Genomic DNA, 25760 nt, shown 5'->3' with positions numbered 1-25760 from the left:
AGTTCTTCTTCCTCATTGATGAACATTAAGGCCACTTCTGATTATTCAGAATTATAAATTATACTGAAATAAGTCCCTCTGTCCCTTATTATTAGAATAAATCACTCTGTACCCTGGAATTGCTTCTGTCTTATTTCTAAACCACCAGGTCAAGTCAGTTTTACAAATACAAAAACCCTTAAGTATGAGAACAAGATGAAACAGCTTGGAATGTGCAATCAGAATACCTGAATTCACTCACCAGTTTAGCCCTCATTCACAGGGTGATTCTAGCATGATACCTGAGACTTCCAGAACCTTGTTTTCTTGTTTGAAAATGGGACACTAACACCACCTCCCTCAAGAGATTGATGTGGCATTAAAAGAGCTAAAACATGTGACAGGGACTTTGTAAACCATCATGTGCTTTAGCAAACATCCCTTGCTATTACCTTCAAATGGGTTGAAAGATTTAGGCAATTTTCAAAGGGAAATGAAAAGGAAAGAAAAAACTGGCTTATGCAAATTGGGTGTTTTAGTGGTTGGGGGTTTTTTTGCTATTTTAAATATGTATGTATTATAAAATAAAACTTTTTAAAAAAGTTTTACATTATTTAAAAGTCCTTAGTTGAAATGACAGCTGTCAAAAGAACATTTCCCAAGTCCACCAAACATTGTGTCACCCTGGAGATTTTGAAAGCTTTTGCTCACATGTCGAGTCAACAAACCTAAATAAATGTCTGCATCCACAGGCACGTCAGAGAGCAGGAAAATCCAACCCACCCGGATAGAGTGCAGGAGAATCACTGCTTAGAGCTTAGCCCCACCCCCTGGGGCGGGACTCAACATTCTGCTCGTCTGCCATTGGCTAAGGCTCTTTGCCCAGGGACATTTAAGGATGAATGAGGATGCTGCTCAGAGGCCAGCCAGCAGGGAGAAATGTGAAGAGAGAAAGGTAGCCTAGCCTCCCTCAGAGCAGAAAAGATTCAAAACAGACAAGAGTAAGGACCGGCTGGGAAGGGGCGCACCATCAGATTTGTGAAGAGGCAACTAGGCTGCAAAGTTTTCCGTGTAGGCATCATACCTCAGTGGAATGAAAGGGAAGAAAAGCAGTCATTCTGTGGTCCAAGCAGAGGATTAGAAGGTTTAGGAGTACACCCAGATAATCCCAAGGATCTAATGACCATGAAGTTTGAAGAAAAGCTTGAGGACAAAGGGAGCCTGGCAGGAAGGAGTCGGGTGCACCTAGATGGGATGCACCAGGCCAATGGGAAACCAATAGCCAATGGGAAAACGGATGGCTGTGGAAAGCAGGAAGCGAACGGCAAGAGCAACGGGCTCAGGGAAAGTCTCAACAGGTACACCTGGCAAGAGATCCAGAGGCACAATCAGGAGAACGACCTGTGGCTGGTAATCCATCGAAAAGTTTATAATGTTACTGACTGGGCCAAAAGGCATCCTGGTGGGCACCGGGTCCTCAACCACTATGCTGGGGAAGACGCCACGGTAAGAAACTCCAAGACTCCAAAGCCTCTCTCCCTCTCTCCCTCTCTCTCTCTCTCTCTCTCTCTCTCTCTCTCTCTCTGCCTCCAAGTTGCTGGGTGATTGAGATCTTGGCTCTCTTCCTAAAAGCATTCAATTACGTGTTCAGGCTCTGCCACCGATCATCTCCTCCCAAACCAATTTTTCAGGATTCCTCTCTGACAAGAAATTGGAAGCAAATTAGGAATCAAGGTCTACCTGTCATATGCTTCCAGTTTGGGATGAACTCATATGTACATACTGGATACTGTACTTGTGTATTCTGGATTTCATTTTGTCCTTAGGGTCGTGTTTTATTTTGTTTTTGTTGCTATTTGGTTGGTTTTGTTGTTGTTGTTTTTGTTTTTGCTTCGTTTTGAAGTGGAATCACTATCTTATAAGAAGTTACAAATAAATGAGTGAAATCTAGAAAAAAAATATCTTCACCTAAGTAGATACTTCTAAGACTCCTATAATTGGAGTGTCTAAAAGAAAGAAAGCAGTTCATTTAGTGAGCATCAAAACATTGATATTGAGCAATTAATAAAAAAAAATTTTTAAAAACCTTAATAATGGTGAAAAACAGCAGTTACCTGGACTTCTAGGTTTTGTAAAGCTCTACTGCATCCAGGAACTCATTTACTATGACAAAAATGATGCAATCTACTTTATGGATGCATTAAAATGCACCAACTCACTTAAACCTCCCCATAAGGAAGGTGAATATTATTCCCATGTTAGAGATGGGAAAGTTGATGTTCAAAGAGGTAAAAATATGTCGTACAGCCAGCAACTGATAGTGCCAAATTTTGGAATGAGATAAGCTTAATCACAAAGTCTTGTACACTTGCTTCTTTAAAAAACAAATTTTCCCTTTATTGATAAGGAGGTCTTCCAAACTCTTAAGTGCATTTAAGAATCCCTTTTAAAATATTCTACAAGGTTGTTTGTTTTCTCTCAACCGGGAATCTTATTTTCCACCATTGAACTGATGAAGAAACAGAAGATTAGAGGGGAAAACCACTAATTCCAGGTCAGAAAACTGATATGACAGAACAGAAATTTAAACCTGGGATTTTTTATTTTATTACAACTGTTGATGTCACTAATTAGCATATAACTTCTCCAACTGGTTTCTAAACACTCAACTGGAGATATCATTTTGCTAAGCACTAGTCTGTACATGATATGTGCTACCTGACAACTTTGTAAAATATAGAAGATCTCTATTTTTATACTACCAATCTCTATTTTCTTCAAATCTCAATTTTTCTCCAATTTCTCAACTCTGCTCTGCTCAGGTCTTGTTCTAATAAACAAATATCTACAGTCAGATGGATGTCTTTCTGAACTTATCTTGCCATTCTACTCTTGTCAGATCTGATGACTTTTTAAACAAGGTTCAAACTTCTCCCTAAGAAAATGAGTATAAGCTTGTGACAAAGAAAGGGAGTATCATGTCCTTTGGGAAGATACACACTGTGTAGACATCTAGAGTAGAGAATTGAAAAAAGTGAGATGGAAAAAAAAAGTGAGAATAACAGGAGAAAGATTAACAAATAAGTAATGAAACAAAGGCCACATACCCTTTAATAGCCCATCCCCACTGCCCACAATTCAGAGAAAATATGGACGAAGGTTTGCTAACACAAGTCACAGAATTAACTCAAAGGATGTGTTGGCAAGGACATGGGTTTCCAACCATGTTTAAAGAATGGACAGCTTCACTGTGTTTGAAGCAGCCCATGATGCATTTGTAATTTGCTAATTATTTTTATTCCCTCGGAGTCAGCAAATCATGATGCCTCTGCATTCAACTCTAGCCAAAGAAGAATTGATTAACATAAAGGTAACCACCAGAACCTTAGGGACAAATACCCATAGTCCGTTAGGATTTAAATATGCCAAGGAAGAAAATCTTATGGTCAGTCAGCCATGTACCTTAGTCTTTAGGAAAATAAATCTAAAAATGTTCAGAGGAAAGATTTTCCAAGGGAAAAATGGCTCTAGAATAGTATATGACACCAGAAGAGTCTGGACAATTTCAGTACTCGCTGGCTATTCAGAGAACTGGGAAACTGAGTGTTGGAATTAGTTATGTGAACCTGGAAAAGTTACTGAGCCTCAGTTTCATGATCTGCAAAGTAAGAATGGCACTCTCTATGTGGTTATAGTAAATGAATGTATCTTCAGTGTGTGGCATAATATCAGACATTAGGTAAAAGTTGAGTAAACCATAGCTACTATTATATTGTTATCATACCCAGCATCCATATTCTGAAATGGGATGATTATGTTTGTTTGCCATCAACTTGGTCTGTTGATTATGTTGTGTTCAAATTGATTTGGGAGCAGAAAGGTATATGATGGAGAAGCATCAAGTCAGAGGTACCTGTGGTCAGAAGTTCACTCTGTTACGTATGAGGTGTCTGCAGGTTGTGCCTTGGCTGACAAGCGGGGCCCAATGTGTGCCAGTCTTGGACCTATGGCTGCACTTCCCCAGATGGGATACCTTTCTCTTATTTATACAGGAGATTTCCCTGAATAATGATACCTAAGTGTATCCTTGGACAAGACCTACATATGAATAATGGGGCAGCCATAAATTTTATATCAGACAACAATACACACCAACCTCCATGAAAAACATAAACACAATCTTGTATCATTATCCAAGTGGTCTGTCCCATGGATCATTAATCCATTCATTCATGCAGTCAGTTAAAGTCCTTGTTAGGGGTCCAGCCTAATAGTTGAAAACACAGGTTTGGAAAGAAATCAGGACTTGTTTGCATCTAAACTCCACGATTACTTGGAAGATCCTAAAGAGGTTCCTTAAGACTTTGGAGATTTGGTTTCTTTAATTAGAAAATGGGAATGATAATACCTTTATCTTAGTTTGTTTGTTCATTTGTTTATTTATTTATTTATTTATTTTCTGTGGTGCTGGGGATTGAACCCAGGGCCTTGTGCATGTAAAGCAAGCACTCTTCCAACTGAGCTGTTATCTGCAGCCCTGTCTTATTTATTTTAAAGTCAGTGGAGATAAAATAAAGTGCTTCTTAGGGTTCTCAGATTAAATACTCAATAAATGGAAATTCCTTTATTTAATAATTACTTCATTCTTCCAAGAGGGATTCTAATATTCTCCAAGGAATCTTGCCAAAAAAAAGTCTAAGAAACAAAATTGGCACATAAGCTCCAATTATTGCACATGAGTTATCTTATTCCAGTTATATGATTTTAAATCAATGCCACAGCGCTAGAGTTTAGGCCCAGTTCTTTTCACTTACATAAGCCTACCCAGGAATATCCAGAAACCTTCTCTAAGTCCAACAAGGAGAATTTATTATAAGTATTACATATAACTGCAACATGGTGAGCTATTTTGCAATCAGTAAAATGAAGATTACAAAGCATTTTGATGACAGGACCTACATATAATGGGACAGCCATAAATTTTATATAAGACAACAGTGCACACCTACCTCCATGAAAAACGTGAACGCAATCTTGTAATGGGTGCGGAGGCAGCTGGTTTGGAACAAAGAGAGTAGGTTTATTATCCTGCATTCTGGTCATCCCAATCCTCATCTCTGGACATCACACTCTAGAAGGGACACTGAGAAACTCCACTTCTTTCTTGTGGGAGTTAAAGGTGAACTCAACAAGGAAAGGATGACCAAAGCTTAAAAAATGTAAGGAAAAAGTTTGTTTCAATAATCTGGGTGACTCTTAAGTTGAAAAACGTAGAGTTGCGTGCAATTCCAAGGGAGAGAATTCCATGGGGTTTGGTATGAGCGGAGCTCATGGAAACGAGGCTGAGGCATGAGGGAAGTAAAGGTGAGCCCAGGGGAAGCGTGCAGACACAATTCATGTCGTGAGCAAGCACCCAAACAGCAGGGGCATGCCACACCAGCCACTTCCTTTCCTTAGAACAATTTTAGCCAAAAGTATGTGCTCAGTTAATGTCAGTGAACTGTCCTTATGTGATGATGAGAAGAGGAGAAGATGGAGAGAAGATGAAGCTAGAAGAGAGGTAGGGAAGAAAGAAACAGAAGGAGGGAGACAGAGGACCTTGACCGCTGACCTAAGGAGTTCTCGTGTTCCCCTCACTGCTTGGCACCTCCTCCCACTACCAACAGTGGTGCTTGGGCACAGCTTCCTTGCTCACACTTGTCAGAGCAATAAATCAGCCATCACTTCTAAGCTGTTGGTGAAAGGAAAGTGAGAATCTGTGATTTCAACTTTCCTGGGCAGTCCAAATTTTGTAATCTGATTCTCATTTGAATCATCCTTGTAGTTTAGACACAGAGGTAGGAGGAGAGAGAGAAAAGGAAGTCCAAATTCTAATGGATGGAAATGGGCCATGAGAAGATGCTGTCTCCATAAGATCAACCTTGCAGTTAGAGGATGAGGTACAAAGGGCCAGTCAAAATGAAGGAAGACCAGGAGGGAGCCCAGGGAACATGTTCAAGGCCCAGACAAAGCATTGACAGCAGAAGTAGAGAGGAGGGGGTGGGTGGGAACGATATTTAGGAAACTTGATTTATAATATTTGGTGAATAAGTGGCTAAGTAACAGAGTCTCGATCCACCCATGGGTATGTGGTTTGGAAACCTACTGGTGACCTCCAGAATAGGAATGCCAGAAGAATGCACAGATTGAAAGGTAGGGTGAACTTTTCCTACTGTTCTCCTTGACAAGGGATGATACTGTTTTTCTAGTAAAGTACATCGCTCCCTCCTCCACAAATAATACCAAAAATTTAACATCCTTTCCAACGCATTTGTAAAAGCAAATAATATATCATATCTTTCCCATGTTGGTACTATTTTAGGAATAATCACTTTCAAAATGATCTAGACTAAAAATTTATGGGCAACATGAGTAAAAATGAATGACTGAGAAGGGAGTCAAAGGCAAACAGATGAAACCAAGACTTACAGAAGTGTCAGAAAATAGCATAGGTATAGAGGAAGGCAAGAAGAGGGAGGCAGCCTGGAGCCATAGGCAATGCACTTTATGGGACTGAAACCTGCAGTAGAGGAACACCGTTACCATCTTCCCAGCAGATCTAAATTGATTTTAGTATCACCTCAAAACAATCTATCATCATGCCCTTCGGAGAAAGAATTATACATATCAAGACTGGCATGGATCTTTATGGCTTCATGGCTTCAGAGTCGCATAGCCCTGAATTCAAATCCTGACTCTGCTATTGGCTGGCTTTTGGGAGCAAGACGTTTTGCCCCTCTGAGATTTAGCCTCTCTCTCTGTGTAACAGAAGCAAGGGGAGGAACCTCACAGAAGTAAGGCTACAGCAAGGAGTGGCCTTCAGAGCCCCTTGTATACAGGATACACTCCACAAACACTGGCACGATCCCCCTTTCCTTTATTTTACTCCCCCTCCTTCCTTCAACAAGAACATACTCGCCCAAGAATGTTGGTAACTGAACCTGTTCTTGCGGACTTTCAAGAAGAGGTTTCACAACTTACTCAGCATCTGGATTCTGTTAGAAAATTATTGAATATTCTAAGACTACCTGAACTCCTTGTAGCAGATTGTTGCTTAATGTTCTGGAAAACTCCTCGCAGTATTGACCTGTGAGCCTTAAGGGGGATCAGAAAAAAAATATATTATCTGCACACTGGAAGATGAAATTGCAATAGATTTCACTCTTCTGTTCCTTGACCTTAACCCATCAGGATGTTTTCTGTTCTAAACTTATTCTGAAGCAGCAAGAAGAACATGATTTTTTTTTTTCAGTATGGATCACCATGAGATACATCAACCACTTTCTTAACCACTGAATCACTCTTTTCCTGGTTAGGGGGAACTAAGCTTTAGGATCCAGAATGTGAAAATTTAAAACCATCTTTGAGATAAAGTAACCCAACATTTCCTAAGAGGGTAATAAGAAATGTGCAGAAGTTCAATGGGGCAGTGCAGAGCTTTGGGAAATTGAGGGACTATCATCACCCCCATTTAGGGAAAAGAATAAAAACCAAGTCAGCAGAATTGTTCGTAGTCACACAGCTAGTAAGTGTCAAGGCCATATTTTAGGTACAAAATATTTAAGTCAGTGCTGTGCAAGGCTACAAGAGTACTTACATGGCTTCCACTCATTCAGGTTATAACTTTGATTATATTTCTTCATTTTTAGTCATTCCTATCCCAAAGCCATAAGAACAAAAGTTCAGCATCTCCCTTCTGTGGAATCCTTAAGAAAAAAAAAAAAAAGACTGTACAAATCCTTGAGAGGAAAAAATACCCCTTGCTTAAATAGGCTATAGAGATTCACTGCTTCCCAAAGCCATGTGGTTGCTACTTAACAACAACATTTTAAATAGAGTGATTGGAGTCTTCCAGTGTTAAGCATAATCAAGAGTGTGGATAACCCAGGGCTCAAAGAATGTGATCCCATGATTTTAAACTCAATTCAGCCCTTCTCTGGAAATAACTACTTCAAGGAGCCTAATTCTTCTGGGCCCCAGACAAGAACCACAAAGGAGCGCTCAACAGGAGATGTGGTGGCATAGCTGACCTTGGCTATTACCTGCTTCAGATAGTGTAAACCACTATCACCAGAAACCTGATGCTGGACTTGAAAGTTCCATCATGGCCAATAAACCCACACAACTGTTTCCTCTGATATTCATTAAATAAACGGTGTTGTCATCGGTGCTTCTGGAGAGCCTGGTTATACTGGTCATACCTAGAAAAACGATGCATACATTATGCCTTTTGAGAAGGTTCTAAAGTATAATTTGGATCCATCAGTTTGCACCACCAACCTAGACTTAAATTAAATGTATGTAATGGACTCTATGCTCATTTCTAGGTTGGGTGAGGAGGAGGGCTGATCTATGAATAAACATGTGTCTTTGGAGCTTCTAACTGGTCTCTCTGATTTACAGGATGCCTTCAGGGCCATGCACCTGGAGCTTGACATTGTGAAGCTGTACCTGAAGCCGTTGCTTATTGGAGAGCTTGCTCCAGGAGAGCCCAACCAGGAGAGAAACAAAAACGTGAGTCTCAGGATACAAGTACATGGAAGGATGGAAACAAGCCATAGAGGCCAATTTACTGTTTTCTATGAGAAACCAATTGCTGTGCCTGGGTGAGCCCACAATAGAGTGCAGTAGTTTCCCCTATCTACAGGGGAAACATTCCAAGGCCCCTGGTGGATGCTTAAACTTTGGAGAGTTTTTATTATTGAACCCTATGTACCAGTTGTGAAAGGGCCTGACAGTTGATGTGGTAGCCAAGATGGTGACTAAGTGACTAACAGGAGGGAAGTGTATAGAGCATTCCTGTTCTGAGCAGGATGCAGCAGGAAGGTGGAGATATCGTCATGTTTTTCAGAACAGTGCACAATTTAAAGCTGATGGATTGTTTATTTCTGGGATTTTCTATTTAATATTTTTTTGACCAAAGAAAATAAAACCATGGATAAGGGGGGGGGTATTATGGATTCGTGGATTCTTCATATTTCAAAGAAGATTTATCCCCTTGAGAGCTCAGAGCTCTTAAACCTCTGTGAAGACAAGAAATGGAACTTTGGGCCCTGCATTCCGTACTCATTCTGTCTCTAAGCGCCACCTCAGGCCAGGCAGCTTACACCTTTTTTCCAGTGACTGTTTGCAATTATGTGTTTGGTGTCCGTGACTACATCCCTTGCTAAACTAAGTTCCATGAGAGCAAAGAAAATGTCTGTATCACTTATCCCTGTGTCTTTCAGACTCATCTGCACAGGATCAGACATGTAGTAGAAACTCCATAAATAGCTGTTAAATGAAAGATATAAAAATATACTAAAACTATTGCTCTTTTGACATTCAGGGAAATTAGCATTCATGGAGAATAAATTTCTTCCTGAAAGTTCCTCAGCTATTTCACCAAAGAACTGGTACTCTAAATCACTATTCTCTGACCCCAAATATCTTAAGTATACCCAAGGATGGATGCCATGCTTTCCTCAATACTTTGACTATACCAGTTGCACTATACTGTCTTCTAAGGGACAAGGTCTCTATAAGACTAAAATTTCATTTGTTTGATTCTTATTTTTTTTTTATTTGCCCAGAGTCAAATACTACCGTGAAACAGAGGGAGTAAGGACTTTATTCCCTCCTTAGGAAACAAGGAGACAGACTCCCCCAAGGAGCAGGACTGATCTCAGAATGCAGGACTGGTTGTGAACAAATCTGAGACTAACACTTAGGCTCACTCTGTAAGCCCATGGCTCATTTTAGGAGATTGGTCTCTGAGGGTGGACAGCCTGAACTCATCCTCCACCCCTCTCTGTGGTTCAATGTCTCTCTCTCTCTCTCTGTAAAACAGCAACAATCATAGCACCAATCACATAAGAGTTATTAGGAAAATGACTGAAAGATGTAATATCATTCAAAGCACATAGAACCATGCTTGGGACATAGTAAGTGCTCAATAAATTTCAGATATTTTCAGTGTCTCAAGCTCCATGATGGTGTTAATGATTTGCAAACTTCCAGGTATGTGCCCATCATTTGGGGTAGGTGGCCCTAGGTTAAAAAGGAAAGATGATGCAAAATTAAACCATTATTCCAATCAAAAACATGTAAGAAAAATAAAACCCCACCAATTTCTGAGAGCCAGAAGATAGCCATTTTCTAAAGCAGTGTTAGTCTCCGTAGGCGAAGGGCCACCATAAATTTCCTTGAGTACATCAATGTGGCTCTCTACAGGAAGTTGGAGCCCGAGCATGAAACTGGGTGTGGGCTGAAGTCCAGCATCTGTCATGGACTTGCTGGTGATTCCAAGCCAGTCACTCTTCTGGATTTTGACAGCCCTCTATTTTGTACAATCAATGGGTGGAAAATATGACCAGGCTGAGAGTAATCCCAGAGATGATGACAGATTACCATTAGACAATTATTACAATCATCTACGGATGCCAGAATCCCCGGGTTGGTGGAGACTTGGGAGATGACCTTACCCGGACTTTTGGCAGGCAGTGTGCCCTTCAAATGTTGTAAACCAGTGCATTTTGAAATGAGAATTTTGACTTCTAGAATTACTTTCACAGCCCTTTTCATTTCTAATTTCTTTCTTTCTTTCTTTTTCAACATCTGTACAGCTGTGCTATTTTTTCCTCATACCCTCACTTTCTCAACTGTCCTAGTTTCAACCCCCCTGGAGTCAATAAGTTAAATGATAGTTCTTCCCAACCCTTGCATCCTCCTCTGTACCATGTGTCAAACTTGCAAACCAATGCTAGTATTGTACACGACGAGCACACACACGCACCTGCATGGTACACTCGTACAGGACCACGTTAACCAGCAGATATACCAGGCCAAAGGTAACCCTATGTTGGGTATCCAGTGAGAGGCTCTCAGCGAATTTATCCTTGGAGCTCCTTTAAGCTAACTAGACTGTTCTATGCTCACCTCTTCTATGAAAGAGTCCTTTGAGCACATTAAACAATTAATGACAGGGAAAGCATTTTGGAAACTTAACTACAGGAATACAGATAGTTAGAGAAGTAGCTACAGTAATACAGATCCACATAGACAGCCCAGATCCCCAAAACAACAAAAACAGATTTCAGTCAACACCTGAGATAATACTGTGTTTCACAAACAGCTACCAGGCATACACACCTCTCAATGCGCTCTCCTTCGCCATCCCAGTCCCCACATAACTACTTTGACTGAGCTCCCTAACTATTGGACAGTTCACATGTCACTCTTCATTCTTATCTCTAGAAAGAAATAGCAATCATCACCTTTTTTTCAGAGATTTCATTTGTCTGGGCTCTGACTTTTGTTTAATTTCTAGGCATGTAATTTTATCCCTGTATACAAAATTCTATTCATAAAGTAATTTTATTACTAAATTAATAGAACCAATTATTACTTGTGCCTCTGTGTTCCCTTTCCCCTGAAGGAATTAATTCCTCCCTTCAATATTTATTTCACAGTCCCAGCTGGTGGAAGATTTCCAAGAACTGCGAAGGACGTTGGAAGCTTCGAACATGTTCAGGGCCAACCTGTGGTTCTTCTCTCTCCACCTCATCCAGATCTTGATTTTGGAAGTCCTGGCGTGGCTGATACTGTGTCATTTTGGCAATGGCTGGACTGTCACATTGTTCATCTCCTTTCTTCTCACAGTGTCTCAGGTAAGCCGGTGTCCTGAGCCTAGGTGGTGGCCTTGGAAAAGGTTGGGTTTCTTCCTCCCTCTTTAGATTAGTGTCAGCAGCAGCCTACACTCCTAGGCAAGTTCCTCCTTAAGGTTAGACTTGTCTGCAAGTTACTAAATGACTTTGGGCCCCAGTTCCTACGTATGTAAAATGAGGATAATAATAAATTTGGAATTATTCTAAGGTGGACTAAACAAGCTAATGTGTAAAACTACCCAGCACAGCATCTAGCATATAGTAGAGCTTTGGTTAAAGACGATTGCTACTGTTCACCTGTTCTTTTCCCCCAATTTTATCAACTAAAGTTGTCTATGGTCATATAACACTCATCACATCTTTCTCTTTCATTTATTAATCTGCCACCATTTATTGTTGCATGAGACCATGAATTGTTCAAGAGCAGAAATCTTTTTAAGTAACAATAAAAACTTGAGTTCCTTTGTAAATAACTGATGCTCAGCAGGGCACATGTGTGTGTACCTATCCATGCATGATAGCTGTCCATAATGGTGGTATTTGTTGTTATGTATTTGTACAAGCATACAATGTCACAGTATAATTTCTTCCATATCACTCCCCTGTACATCTCCACTCTCTCCCCTCCACTCACCCCCTGGCCCTCTATTCTACTGATCTCCTTTGATTTTCATGAGATTCACCTCCCCTTTCCTTTCCTTTTTCTTCTCTAGCTTCCACATATGAGAGAAAAAAAAATTATCCTTGACCTTCTGAGTTTGGCTTATTAACATAATGTTCTCATTATTAACATAATGTTCTCAAGTTGCATCATGTATAGCTGGGCATTTGTTAAATCCTTGTTGAATAAGGGATGAATTTCTGAACAGGGCCTCCTATGAGCACAAGACTGTATGGATATGGAGAGAAATTCACAGACTTCCTGTCCCCGAGAAAGGTGTCATCCAAAATGGGCAATAAATCATCTGCTGAACATAGTGCAGGGCAGAGAGGAATGAGTGCCAGCAGGAGGAACAAGCATGCGCTGTTGGAACAGAAAGGGACATTTAGTTCTCATTGGAACAACAGGGATGGTTTTGTAGAGAATCAACAGTAACGTATTTATAGATTTCAAAATTTTTCTGTCCATTTTTTTTTGAAAGGACAACTTGCTTTATTATTTGGAAAACAACTTTTGGAAACAAGAAAGGAAATCAATGTTTGTTTTGAGCTTAGCCTAAATACTATTTAAATTATACAACAGCTCCCTGAGTTAGGTATTATTATCACCTTGTATCAGATAAGTAACTGAGGGTGAGAGCTTCGGAGTAACTTGCCCGGAGTCATACAACTGGTGAGTCATAAAGAACAAAAGTTTGTCTGATGCAAAGGTCCATGGTCTTTCCACGCCTCACTGGAGGACTTGGACTGCGATAGCAAGAGCCTTCCAAGCTGACAGAACCATTTGCACAAAAGGATGGGGGTGTTGAATGTGAGATGTGTGAGACACAGAAACTCGCTTGAATGGAGGTCAGACAAGGGCCCCCCACCACCCATTCTCAGGCTCATAAAGGTATGAATGGGCTCTTCAGATTCCTCTGGACTTCCCAACTTCTCTAACAACTCTGTCTCTCCTAGGCTCAGAGTTCATTTCTGCAGCATGACATAGGACACCTTTCCATGTTTAAGAAGTCCAAGTGGAACCACCTGATGCACAAGTTTGTGATGTGTCATCTCAAGGTAAAGGGTGTCAGGAAGGATGCTGGGGGGGCCTTGAGCATCATTTCCTAAAGCAGCGGTTTCCAGGCTGACCGTGCTCATGTCAGCAAAGCCCCATAAATGAGTGTAAATGTACTAACAATGCAGGTTATACACACTGATTTGAAATATAATGTAACCAAATATGTGCTACACTTGATTTTTAAATGTCAGGAAGAAAATGCTGATATTTATTTAAGAAGTTCTTACATTTTTTCATTCACCTGAAAGGCTATTCATCTAAAAACCCGGCACCCCATTGCCTTAAGGAACCACCACCCACAAGAAAGCCTGTGTCTTTAAAAATGAAGAGATGTGCTGTAAAATCATGAATGGGAATACTCTGAGAAAGGAAGTGAAATTTTGTTTTGCTGGGAACTAGGAGAATTCAGCAGGCCTGATTCACCTTGAAAGGCACTGAACAAACAAAGGAAATAACACAGGAGACATATAAAAATGAAGAAAGAAAGAATCGTCAGGAAAGGTCAGACAGCTTGTTCCAGAGGAGGGGTACAGAACCCAGGCTTCTGGAAAAAGCAAGTAGTGGTGATGGCAACCAGTCCTATCCCCCAATGTAAGCTCCAAGAAACAGGTTCCCTGAGTTCCTGGCACACTGTAAGCCTTCAATGAGCATTTTTGAATGAATGAACAAGTGAGTGCAGGAGAAAATAAATCAAAGCAAGAGGACTGGTAAGAGTGGCCTTCAGCCCCAGCCCTGATGCTGCTCATTATGGGACCTTGGTTCAATCTTGTTCCCTCTCTGGCCCTCGGTGTTCCCATCTGTAATGGTAGGAGTTAAGCTAGATCTCCTCTTTTCTATAACTTTCTAGGATTGGGTGACGATGTACTCTGGCCCAAAAGACAGACAAAAGCCTCTGAATCTTTCACTAAATCAAAATTGTGATTTTAAGACAGTTCCTCTTAGGAAAATTCCAGAAGCACTGACTCTGAGCCTGTGTTCCTTCCTAACACAGGCTAATAAAAAAAACCTGGCTGTCTAGTTCCCCAGCCTGGAGCAGCCTGGAAGTGGCCAGCTAATAAGAGGGTGAAGAAGCTGCTGGAGCCAGCTCACAGGGAGCAGGAGCAGGAACTGGGACAGTAAATCATAAGGGAGGGCAGATGGGAACGCACATCAGACGTGAGTCGGCCAGGTACCAGGTTCAGAACCATCCCCTTCAGGCTGTTGTCTCACGTAATTCTCTCGAGGTGGGGCTTGTAGCACCCTTATTTTCAGTTGAGGTGGATCTTCAAAAAGGTTAACTATTTAAGTGAACGTCCACAGCCTGGGATGTGAGAACATTTGTGGCACAATATTAAATAGTAGAGGTTCCACCGCTGTGCTTCTTAATCCTGGCTATTCAGGGGCACCCAGAAGAGGTCTTCTTTAAACAAACAAACAAACAAACACCAATGCCTAGGCACCATCATAGATGTTCTGATTAAGTTTGTCTGTGGTGGGGTCTGGACATCATTTATATTTTTGAAAGCTTCTTTGTTGAATCCAACCTGCAGCCAAGACTGACATCTTCTCTAACAACAGAACTGCCTTCCATGGGAAATTAGCTAGTGAGTTCGTTGGTCATCTTGGAAAGATTATGTTCTGCATTTGAACTTCAGTTCCTCAACTGTAAAATGAGGATAGATGATAGATTTGATGGTTAGAGATGTCGTTAAGATCACATGTAATACTCTTGTGTCACGACTATCATACTGTCTGCAAATGCTTAGTAATATTTACCTGTTACTAATATTAGGAACAATCTTTTCATAATCCAAATGAGGACTCAGAATCATTAATAAAAATTTTTAATGTAATGGTATTAAGAGGATAGGAAAGTAAACCATAAATCATAGCAATCTTGATCTGTCAGGTACTTGGAGTTACCTACTCTTTCTTATCATCTATTGACTTTCCTATTGAGCAGAGTGATGTGTAAATAAATTATTTGTATTTTCGATCCATATTACAGAGTTGGATTTTTAGATTCGTGTTTTATATTTCTGTCCAGAAAAAAAAAATGTCATTTTATATGACAAGTTTCACTTAATCAGAAGATTTCTGTAGGTATACTATTTTGCCCCTGTCTACCAGTGTTAGATATGTTTCTGAATTCACTCAGAAATACTTACAACAGAATAAAAGCAGAAGTTTTCTCTTATGTCTTCATGAGATTGAAGCCATGAGCCCTTTCATTTTCCTCTCCTCTCCCTGGTGCTGAGTCAGAGACTCATCTGCCCCAGAGGTAATTGGCAGTTGATTTGGTGCTGGTATTTGGAATATTTCCCATCAGCCCCACCCTGGCTGGCACTATTAAAAAATCAATGCTTTCCCATTGGTTCAAATTTGTACACAGATCTTTCTATATTATTTCCTCAGAAATAATTTTGTACTAGTTGAAATGAATATAACCTTGATGGCTTACAAGCAGAACTAGAAATAGGAAATGGCTCAGAAAGAGAATCAGGAGTACTCTACCATTTCACAGGGAAAGCCAGTGATTCACCAACAAAATGAATATAGGTTTCAACTATGTGCCAAAGAGAAAATGACCTGTAGGGAGGAAGGGTAGGCGGGAGGCAGAGGACAAAGAAAATTATAAGCAACAACATCCTTGCCTTTTACATGCATCACAGTTTCAAATATCAAAACTCCACTTAATATCAGTTCTTCTGCCCTGGAAAAAGCACAGATATTGAGATTCTTAGAGATTTCCTCTCATTGGCTGTGCAAACATATATTTTATGGATTTTGTAGTATATCATAATAAAAGAGCTCTTCTGAAAATAAACCATGAAATATATACACTTATTTTGGATTTTTGTGCAATGCAGATTGAGCACCCCAAACTGGAAAATCCAGAATTCTCCAAAATTCAAAAATTTTTGAGCACCAATTTGATGCCACAATGGAAATTTTCACACCATAAAAGCTTGTTTCATGCAAAAAAAAATAATTATTTAAAATATTTTGTGCATGCTATGTGTATAGGTACATATGAAGCTTAAATGAATTAATATTTAGATTGGGGTCTTACCCCCAAGATATCTTTTTATGAATATGAAAATATTTTAAAATATTTTAAAAATTGAAATTCAGAACACTGCTGGCCCTAAACACTTTGAAAAGAGGTACTCAAGCTGTAAACGCCAAATGGACTCCCCATAGTATATTTTTCAAGCCCCTATATGCACAGGTTGAGAATAATAAGAATCAAATATTTTTATAGGAATAATGGGACAGAATATTTGAAATTAAGTCCTCCCCAGAATAGCTGGCTTACATTGTTTTCCATGACTACTTCCCAAACACTTGGTGCCTGGGGAAAGGGAGTGTCAAGCATGCTCCTTCTATAATCTTCTGGGTAACCTCCCACTTGCCTATGAGGTGCTCTTCCTTATCTCCAGAGAGCATTTTCCAGACAGAGGGGCCCAAGAGGAACCAGTTGTGTGGATCACACCCAACCTTATCCTGGCTTCTATCCTAAGTTCTACATTCCTGTGCTGTTGAGATCCACTCTCAATCTACTGCCAATCAAAACCTGCCTCCCATATTACCAATTTCCACAGCCAGACATCAGCTAAAAGAGTACAGACAGCCAATGGAAGCGGCCAAAATGTTGGCTGTGGGAGGACTTAATTAAAAAGAGAGACGTTCTTATCACACTGCTCTTGTTGTTTACTGTTCCCATTAGGTGATGTTTCTCTTGGTCTGGGAACCCTATTTTATCCTGTTTATCTTGATATTGCAAATGTCTGGCTTAGTATTCGGCCCAGGCATACTTCAAAGTAAATAGCAAGTGAGTGAATAAATGAGCAAATGTACAATTAATTGCAAGAGCAACGGGTCATAGGCAATTTGATGACAGAAGTTCAGAAGGCCGTGGACCCCAAGAGGGGAAATAGAAGGTGGTGAGTCTAATTTGGGACACATAGGGTTTGAGACACTACAGGATATCTAAGAGGACATATTTGGTAAATGATTTTTCATTTGGACATGGGACATAGGAGAAATACCTGGGCTAAAGGGAGATATCCTCTATAAGGATGTTAGGGAGTATTAGAGAAGACAAGAGAACTGCATTCCTATTGGTGAGGGTGGGTGGGGGATTGCTAACTCTATGGCCTATGGAAAGACAGTGCTAATGTTTACAGGCTTCCAAACATGCCTGTCCCCTGTACCACAGATGTATGGTACCTAGACCAGCATTCTCCAACAGAAATACAAATAAGCCACATTAATAGGTGTCATTTAAATTTTTCTAATAATCACATTTAAAAGATGACATTATTACTGTTCAGGTATTTACAATGTTATCATTTTAAAATATAACCAAAATAAAAATTAATGATGTATCCTATATTCCTCTTTTCTATACTGAGTCTCTAAAATCCAGAATGTATTTTACATTTGCAACTCATCTTAATTCAACTGGCCACACATAGCTGATGACTACTATCTTGGGCAGGACAGATCTAGAACATGTATCAACTAGTTATTAAGGAAAGGCAAATCTGCAGTAAAGAAACTGCTTCTTATTATTCTGCAAATGATTAGCATAAATGAAGGGAAATTGCCTGTGTCGGTGTGCCAGCACTTGCAGGCAGCACCTCCTATCTCCCTGAGCCACCTGCTGAGGTAGATGTCATTACTCTGTATTTACTGGAGATGCATTTGGGCCTCAAACAGGAAGAGTGATTTGCCCAAACCACACAGCAGCGTTTTATACATCTAGCATATGAAACTAGCTTGATACACCTCCAAATCTTTGCTATTAAAACTTCCTAACTTTCAGCGAGAGAGAGAGAGGAAATCATAAACAACTCAATCAGAGGTGATTCAGGCTTGGCACTAGCTAAAATATTTTTATTCTCATTTATTTTTATATAAGAGCATTGAAGCCGGGACATGCAATGATCTGAGCCAAGCTCCCCAAGGACATCACTTCAGATCCACGATTCTTTGAAATATTCATTGAAGCAGGATTCCTGGGGCCACTTTTTCCCCAGAAGTAATTAGTCTTGGAGCTGAGGTTTCTTTATACGAAAAATAGAAATAATACTCTCTGTTCCATCGTCTACCAAAATTTCTTTAAATGAAGATCAAATAAGAGAAGGATGGAAAAGTATTTGTTATTATTATTATTATTATTATTGTCATTATTGGGAGTTATTTTAGCCCGAAGTTGTGTTCCTGGATCAGAGGATGATTGCCTAATAAGCTATGAGAATTTTTTATCCAGTGATTCATCCTGTGACCCAGCAGTGGAGAAAAGCTCAAGAAAATCAAACACCTTATTTTGACCTTGAAGATTCATGCAGAAAACTGTCATGGTGAAGGGTATTTCAGGAGATAATTATTTTAGCTAATGAGCCTTCTCTTCTCCTTAGGGCCTGTCAGCAAACTGGTGGAACTACCGACACTTCCAACATCATGTAAAACCTAACATCTACCCCAAAGATCCAGATATTGACATGGGCCCGCTTTTTCTGCTTGGAGATTCACAGCCCATCAAGGTTTGTTTAACTATTTTTTTCCGGGCACCAGAGAAATGTTCCTGGAAGTGGTTCCTAGAAAGGCTTTGGTGCTAGTCAAGGAAAGATTGAGCTGAAAGTTTGGGCCTCACATGCCATCAAAGAGCATCTTCTTTTAGGTCCAGGACATAGATTTCAAATAACTAAATCTGCGTTAACGACTTTGTGACCCGAAAGGTTATCCAGTCTAACCTCCCACAGCAGGAAATATGATAACCTGCCTCACCTATCTTGAGCAATTCCAATGACACACGGGTCCCTACCCAGTGCTTATCACTACCTCTGAGGCAGCATAAGTCATGTTAGAAAGTAGATGACTGAGGCTGGCTTGACTCTTTGAAGTTTAGGGACGATACAGAGAGGTCAGAACATTCAATAAGCAACAGACCATAAGCATCTAAACATCCAGTTATCTCAATGAATCTAGCCCAGTTAGAAGAAAATGGGCTCTTATTCTTAGTTCATGTTCATTTTGGTGCATTTAGACATGAAACACACAGCTGAAATGCCTTGTAAGATACTGAGATTCCACCTCTGATTTGGACTCCTTAAGCAAAAACAAAGGGATAAGTTATCTCTAGAATTTCTTCATTATTGATATTTTCAAAACTTCAACTTAAAACTGTCACACAAAAGGCTATTTAAATTACCAGATGTTGTTGGAGAGAGTCTTCCCTAAACAGAGGAGATAGAAGGACCATCACCATGGGTATCTCTTCTCAAGGGGAACAATGGATACTGAGAGTTGGATACTTAGAGATTGCTATCTCCTGCTAGAAAAAAAATAGGATTGTTAAAAAATAAGAATAGAGCTCTGTCCATTGTTGCCTGGACCTATCTAGTACATAAATGAAAAATTTTGTGCAACTTTTTGAAAATAGGTTTTTCCAGATTTGGTAGACACACCCTTTGCCCCAGCTGAAATGGATATATTACGTTTGTATTTTAAAAACTTATTTGGCAGTTATCACAAATCAGTTGTTTTGGACAATGGCTGCATAAACAAGTTAGCCTTTCCTGAGGTTTATGAGCTTGCACTAGAAAAATGATGTGTTGATTGACCTAACAGTCCCCACAGAGCAAGAAGGTTTGTCTCATTGATGCTCATGAAGCAGCCTGAACCTCTCCAAAAGAGCTTCTGTAGAGCCACATGCAGTGCACATAGGCCTTTTCACAGGTGACCAAGATGATCTCTCCAACTTCTCCATCTGCCTTTGGAACTCATCCCTAGGTACTTAGAGTCAGTTCTACACACTATGATTTTAAAACCACCATGCAAAACATCACTTAAAATTATTCAAACTCTGAAGTTTAGTGGTTTCACATCAAAACCCTTCTAATGAGTCCTGAGCTTTTCCTCTCTACAACTCTCTTCAAACATCAATTTCTTAACAAGTATTGACTGAGTCTTCTATGCCTTGTGCTCATGTCCTGCAAGATGTGGGATGCTCCTTCAGGGTAGTGCCTACTCACCTAAGCTGCCAGTTCCCAAACATTTCCACCTAGTGCCTATTCCTTATCTCTCACTACTTAGATATTCTAAGGTTTGAGAGTAACTTCAAATTGCCATTATTATATCTCATACTCCTTTGGATTTGTGAAAGTTTTAGGAGGTGGAAGGACCAAATACAGGAAGACATCTACATAGCATGGAAGATTCTCAATGAGGAAACAAGAGTCCAATGCCCTTGTTGTAACCGAATGGACCTAGAAAAAATGTAGAATGGGTCTGAGTGATCATTCATTCATTTATTCACTCCTTTATTGAATGTTCATAAGTACTAAAGGTTCAACCATTACTTCTATCCTTCTCTCAAAGTATTTCACTTTGTGTCCTGAGTACAGGCCAAACTAACCAAAGGGAATTCTAGGATATGAACCCAATTCTCAGCAGTGAGTGCATTTTAATATTATGTGATATATATATAATGAATAATGATTTCTGTTTTAGTCAGCTGTTTCACTGCTGTGACTTAAAGAACAACTTTAGAGGAGGAAAAGTTTATTTGGGGGCTCACAGTTTTGGAGGTCTTAGACCATAGAAGGCCAACTCCATTCCTTGGGGCTCAAGGTAAGGTAGAACATCATGGCAGACAAGTATGGTAGAAGGAAGCAGCTCAGATGACAAACAGGAAGCACAGAGAGACTCCACTCTCCAGATACAGCAAGCCATGCCTTAATTCCCACACTCTATCACTTTAGTTACCACTCAGTTCATCCCTATCAGGGGATTAGTTCATTGATTGGGTTAAGACTCTCACAACCCAATCATTTCTCCTCTGAACCTTCTTGCATTGTCTCACACATGAGATATGGGTGGACACCTGACATTCAAACCATAAAAATATGTAAAATGTCTAATAAATATTATGTGTATACACTACCATAATATCTTACAAATAGTAAATCACAGTGTGAGATCCACAATGAGAATACAAAAGAGGAAGAAGGGTTACATAAGAAGAGCCATGTCTATATCTTTGACCACATGATCATTTAATGAATGTCCATTTGATGAAATAATGGAGATGGAGCCTGAGCTTAAGCAGAATACTAAACACTGCATCAAAGAAGAGCTAGAAAAACTCATCAGAAATGTCCTTTTTCAGTAGAATGCTACTCTACCTAAGGAGGAAATTTTCCCAACTAATTTTCATGAGAATTTAAAAAAAAAAAATAGTGATCACAATCTCCGTAGTAAAATAGAATAATCCATCTATGTAAGAATTTCCCAATTAAAGAAAAAAAGATGTCACAATATTGACTCCTATGCCAATTCTGGTTCTTCTCAGGTTTGACAGAAAATGAACACTATGGCTCTTTCCACAGAAATTTCACACACACACACACACACACACACACGCGCGCGCGCACACACACACACACACACACACACACACACACGCACACACACGCACACAAGTGTCCTTGAGTGTGATAGCCAGAAATGTTGTCTCTTATTTTAGTTTTATTCTCTCTCCATTCAGTATGGCAAGAAGAAAATCAAGTACATCAACTATGAAAAGCAGCACCTGTACTTCTACTGGGGTGAGTCTCCACCTCCCTACAGTAAGCACTTGTCAAGCCACAAGACAGGATGAGAATCCTGTGACAGAGACCAGCCCCTCTTATTGTTCCTGAGAAGAGCAAAATTCTTATTTCAGACGCATGGGCATGAATTTCTGAAAAGAAAAAGCAAAAAGCAAACAAGCAGTTTTAAGTGACATCTGATCACTTGGGTATGGGGCAGGGTGGGAGGGAGATCCCTCAAGAGGCAGGTTGGGGAGGCAGAATGCCAATCAAGGAGTCCTACATGCATGCAGGACTCTCATCTTGAAAGAAAAGAATACTGGGATTTGTGTAGGGATGAAAGAGAGGTGGGGAAACAATATCCAAACATTTACAGTGAGATGCCTGAAAAAGTAGAACTTGGGATAATAGTCACCAACAGAGCTCCTGTGTGGGAGAAAGCTCTCTGTCCCCATGGCCTACGTGGAGCTGTAGAATACATGATGCTCACCTGCGCACGCCACACACACACACACACACACACACACACACACACACCAGCATGTGGGCATGTTGGCAAGGCCTAAAAGCAAACTCGTTTAACCGACCAATTACGAAAAGCACATCATGAGCAAAGACTTTGCTCCAAGCCAAATCAAACTCATGTTTGCTCACAAAGGATGTTTTCAAGGAGCCCCCAAATCTGCTCATCACAACGTGATTGTACATTTTGGAAATAAACCCAAATCAGGGAGGAACCAAACATTGCCTGTAGACCAGTGATGTGAAACAGTGACAGGTATTTCTCCCCAGGGCATGTCTGAATGTCTCTAGGGGCACTTTCCTTATCCCAGTGGAGGGGAGGGATGGTCCTGGCAGGCAGTAGGTAGAGATAGGGATGTTGATAATGTTCTATGATGCAGAGGACAGCCTCACATAACAAATAATTAGCCCGCCCCAAATCAAACAGTGCTGAGGTTGAGAAACCCTATTGCATGTGATCTGACTTGTCCATGTTCAGGTCACTAGTAACCATCGGCATCATGCCCAAGGAGGGTGGCTGCTGTGTGAATTGTTTGAACCGTGGGGCCACCCATCACTGCTGTCAGTTCCATAACTGGAATTCAGTGTCTCAGCCTACACTCATTGTCTGACCTTCTCAACTGGATGTGAAGTTGTGCAGTAAAAATTGACTTTTGGAACTTTTCTCGCAAATGTGCCTTGAACTCCTCTCTAGGTAGTTTTGCAATTATGTCCTTACGTTTATGAGGAATGAGAGAATGGCGTGGATTAACTGTAGAATGTCCATCGCACAAACCACACTAACCCCCCCTGACCCCACCCAGAGATATTTTTACCATTTCCTTCCTTTCATATGCCAGCTTAGCATCTTGGGTACAAGTGAGTCGTACTCAAGCTGTCACAGAGAAGCAGAGCTGGACATTTGCCAAAGGCTGAAAGATGAATTTTATTCAGGCTGCTGAAATAGGGGAGAGAAACTTCAGTATAAACTGAGGTTAACTCTGCAGAAACAGAAGGTGGAAGAGAGGCTTTTTAAATGTCTGGGCATGTAAGGGAGAGCTGAAAGATTTTAAGAGATGGAGTTGGAGTGGGGGAGTTGGTCAATGTGATTAGGCTAGACCATCTGTGTCTGCTAACTGGCTCTTACTGATGTTAGTTTCCAGCCCTCCCACAAAGACTAGGACACAGGGGCCCTATGCTTTTTGATGATAACATTTCAAAGAAACGGCTCCCAGGTCTCTGGTTGTAGAAAATAAATCTCAAAGGAACAGAGAAAGGATTTATAATTGTAACTTTTCTAAAGCCAATTCCTCTAAGAAAAAGGGAGGTCAAGAGCTGATCCATAGTCAAGTTTTGGCTGGAAAAAAAAGTAGTAAATTCTTTTGGCAGCATTGTCTTTGTCAGATAGGAACTTTGAGAGGATTGAGATCATCCCAGTCCTGGACTCCTTCCTTATTCTCCCCGACACCAACACATTTTGACAGGACTCAATCCCATGGATCTGGAGGAACTAAAGAATTACCAGGATATGGGGAAACCCTTCCAAGCTCACAGCGGATTTTCAGAGAAGCTGTCATCAAAAAATGATCCAAATCGTCCATGCTTTCCAAGCTGCTTTGAGGGCACTTGGACCTGGAGCTGATGACCAAATTCCTAGCTCAGCCTGGTAGACTTGGAAAGCATAGTGGAGCCCTGGCTGGGGTCATGGATCTCCACCTTGTATTCTTTCTCAGGGCCAATGTCCTGGGATTGGCATGGTAAAGAGATGGACACCAACTTGCCCTGGGGTCACATTCTGCTCATTTATTGGCCGTCTTTTCATTGTTGTTTTTCAGTTGGGCTCCCCCTCCTCATGCCTGTGTATTTCAATCTGCAATCCATGCAAGTGATGTACCTTCGAAAGTATTGGGTGGTGAGTAACTTGGCTCAGTGTCTAAAACTAGTACAGGTAGAAGAGAGGAATGGAAAATGCTCAGGGATCACCAGATGTAGCTTTCTTAAATAACGGGACATAAGATTTGACCAATACATGGGGTAGAGGGACTCAGCCCCATGAAGAAATGAAATTATGTTTAGTGCATCTAACTTTAAGTGCTTTTCTCTACAGGACATTGCCTGGGTCAGCAGCTTTTATATCCGCCATTTCATCACATTTGGCCCTTTCTATGGAATTTTTGGAACTGTGTTGCTCATTTATTTGGTCAAGTAAGAATATTCTCTTATATCTTTGACCCAAATGATCCTCTGACTTTTCTTCCCACAGCTACTTGTGATTGGCAGAAGATGGTGCCTACCTGCCCTGTTCCCTGGAACAGAGGTGTTTTTAAGTAAATGTGAAAAAGCAATAGTTAAATAGTTTAATGAGACAAGCTCCTTGCAGGAACAGTTTTCCCAATCTCCATTTTTTTTTGTCCAGTTTATTCCCAAGTAAAACATTTCAGTTTATCTATTTAGACATCATATTCCCAGACAAAATAAAGATAGGTCAGGAACTTTTTAAAGTTCTTTTGTGACTAGAGATTTTCTCAAATCTAAAAATGTCTTCTAATCATCCTTCTGCCTACATAGCCCTCCCCAACTCCCCAATTTATTCCTTCCTCATTCTGTTGCATTACTATTCTGAATCCTAAATAATTATAAGGACAGTAACAGCTACTGTGTGTCAGACCCTTTGTCAAAGTCCTTCCATGTATTGTCTTACTTGATGTAATCCTTGTGCCGTCCTACAATGTAGATGGTATCATCTTTGTTTTTCTGCTAAGGGAAGTGAAGCTTGGAGAGATTAAATCAACTTGCCTAAGGTCATAGAACAAGGAAGGGCCAAGGTCAGTGACAAGACAAAACTCAAACCCAGCTCTGATGACAAAACTCAAACCCAGCTCTGATGACACCAGAGCTACAGAAATCTTTGCACTGCTCCCAGAAATTAGGAGACAGAGTAGATCTTGGGGCTAACTGGCTGAGTGTCAATTCTAGATATAGAGTATTCAAAGAGGAAAATGAATGACCACCATTTCATGGGAACTTTGGACTCCTTCATTTCTTCCAATGCTTGGCTAGATGCACCAGGAGTTACGTAAGCCCAGTGATTGCAACTGAAACACTCTAAAGAGTTATCACTCCCTCCTTTTATTCCCCAAAAGGTTTCTTGAAAGTCCCTGGATTGCATATGTGACCCAGATGAGCCACATACCAATGAAAATGAGCACGGAGGAGAATCGCGACTGGCTCAGTACTCAGGTAATGATGGAGTTTATGAGGAAGAATCCCTGCAGCCAGGCTCACTTAGAATCTGAT

General features: G+C 40.4%; 1 protein-coding gene across 1 annotated transcript in view; it reads left to right on the top strand.

The window, feature by feature from the left end:
• Positions 1-1164: 1164 nt before the first annotated feature.
• The window catches only part of LOC113195172 (fatty acid desaturase 2-like protein FADS2B), a 29884-nt gene continuing 5288 nt past the window's right edge, over positions 1165-25760 (top strand). The window contains exons 1-9 of the mRNA XM_026406596.2: positions 1165-1485; positions 8422-8532; positions 11469-11666; positions 13281-13382; positions 18789-18914; positions 21920-21980; positions 24299-24375; positions 24571-24668; positions 25607-25703. Coding sequence (XP_026262381.2) covers positions 1165-1485; positions 8422-8532; positions 11469-11666; positions 13281-13382; positions 18789-18914; positions 21920-21980; positions 24299-24375; positions 24571-24668; positions 25607-25703 — 1191 coding nt within the window. The remainder of the gene's footprint in view (positions 1486-8421; positions 8533-11468; positions 11667-13280; positions 13383-18788; positions 18915-21919; positions 21981-24298; positions 24376-24570; positions 24669-25606; positions 25704-25760) is intronic.

The sequence above is a fragment of the Urocitellus parryii genome, chromosome 4, assembly GCF_045843805.1.
Source record: "Urocitellus parryii isolate mUroPar1 chromosome 4, mUroPar1.hap1, whole genome shotgun sequence".
Classification (NCBI taxonomy): domain Eukaryota; kingdom Metazoa; phylum Chordata; class Mammalia; order Rodentia; family Sciuridae; genus Urocitellus; species Urocitellus parryii.
The sequence above is the reverse complement of the archived record's forward strand: the minus strand, read 5'-3'. Positions and strand labels throughout refer to the sequence as shown.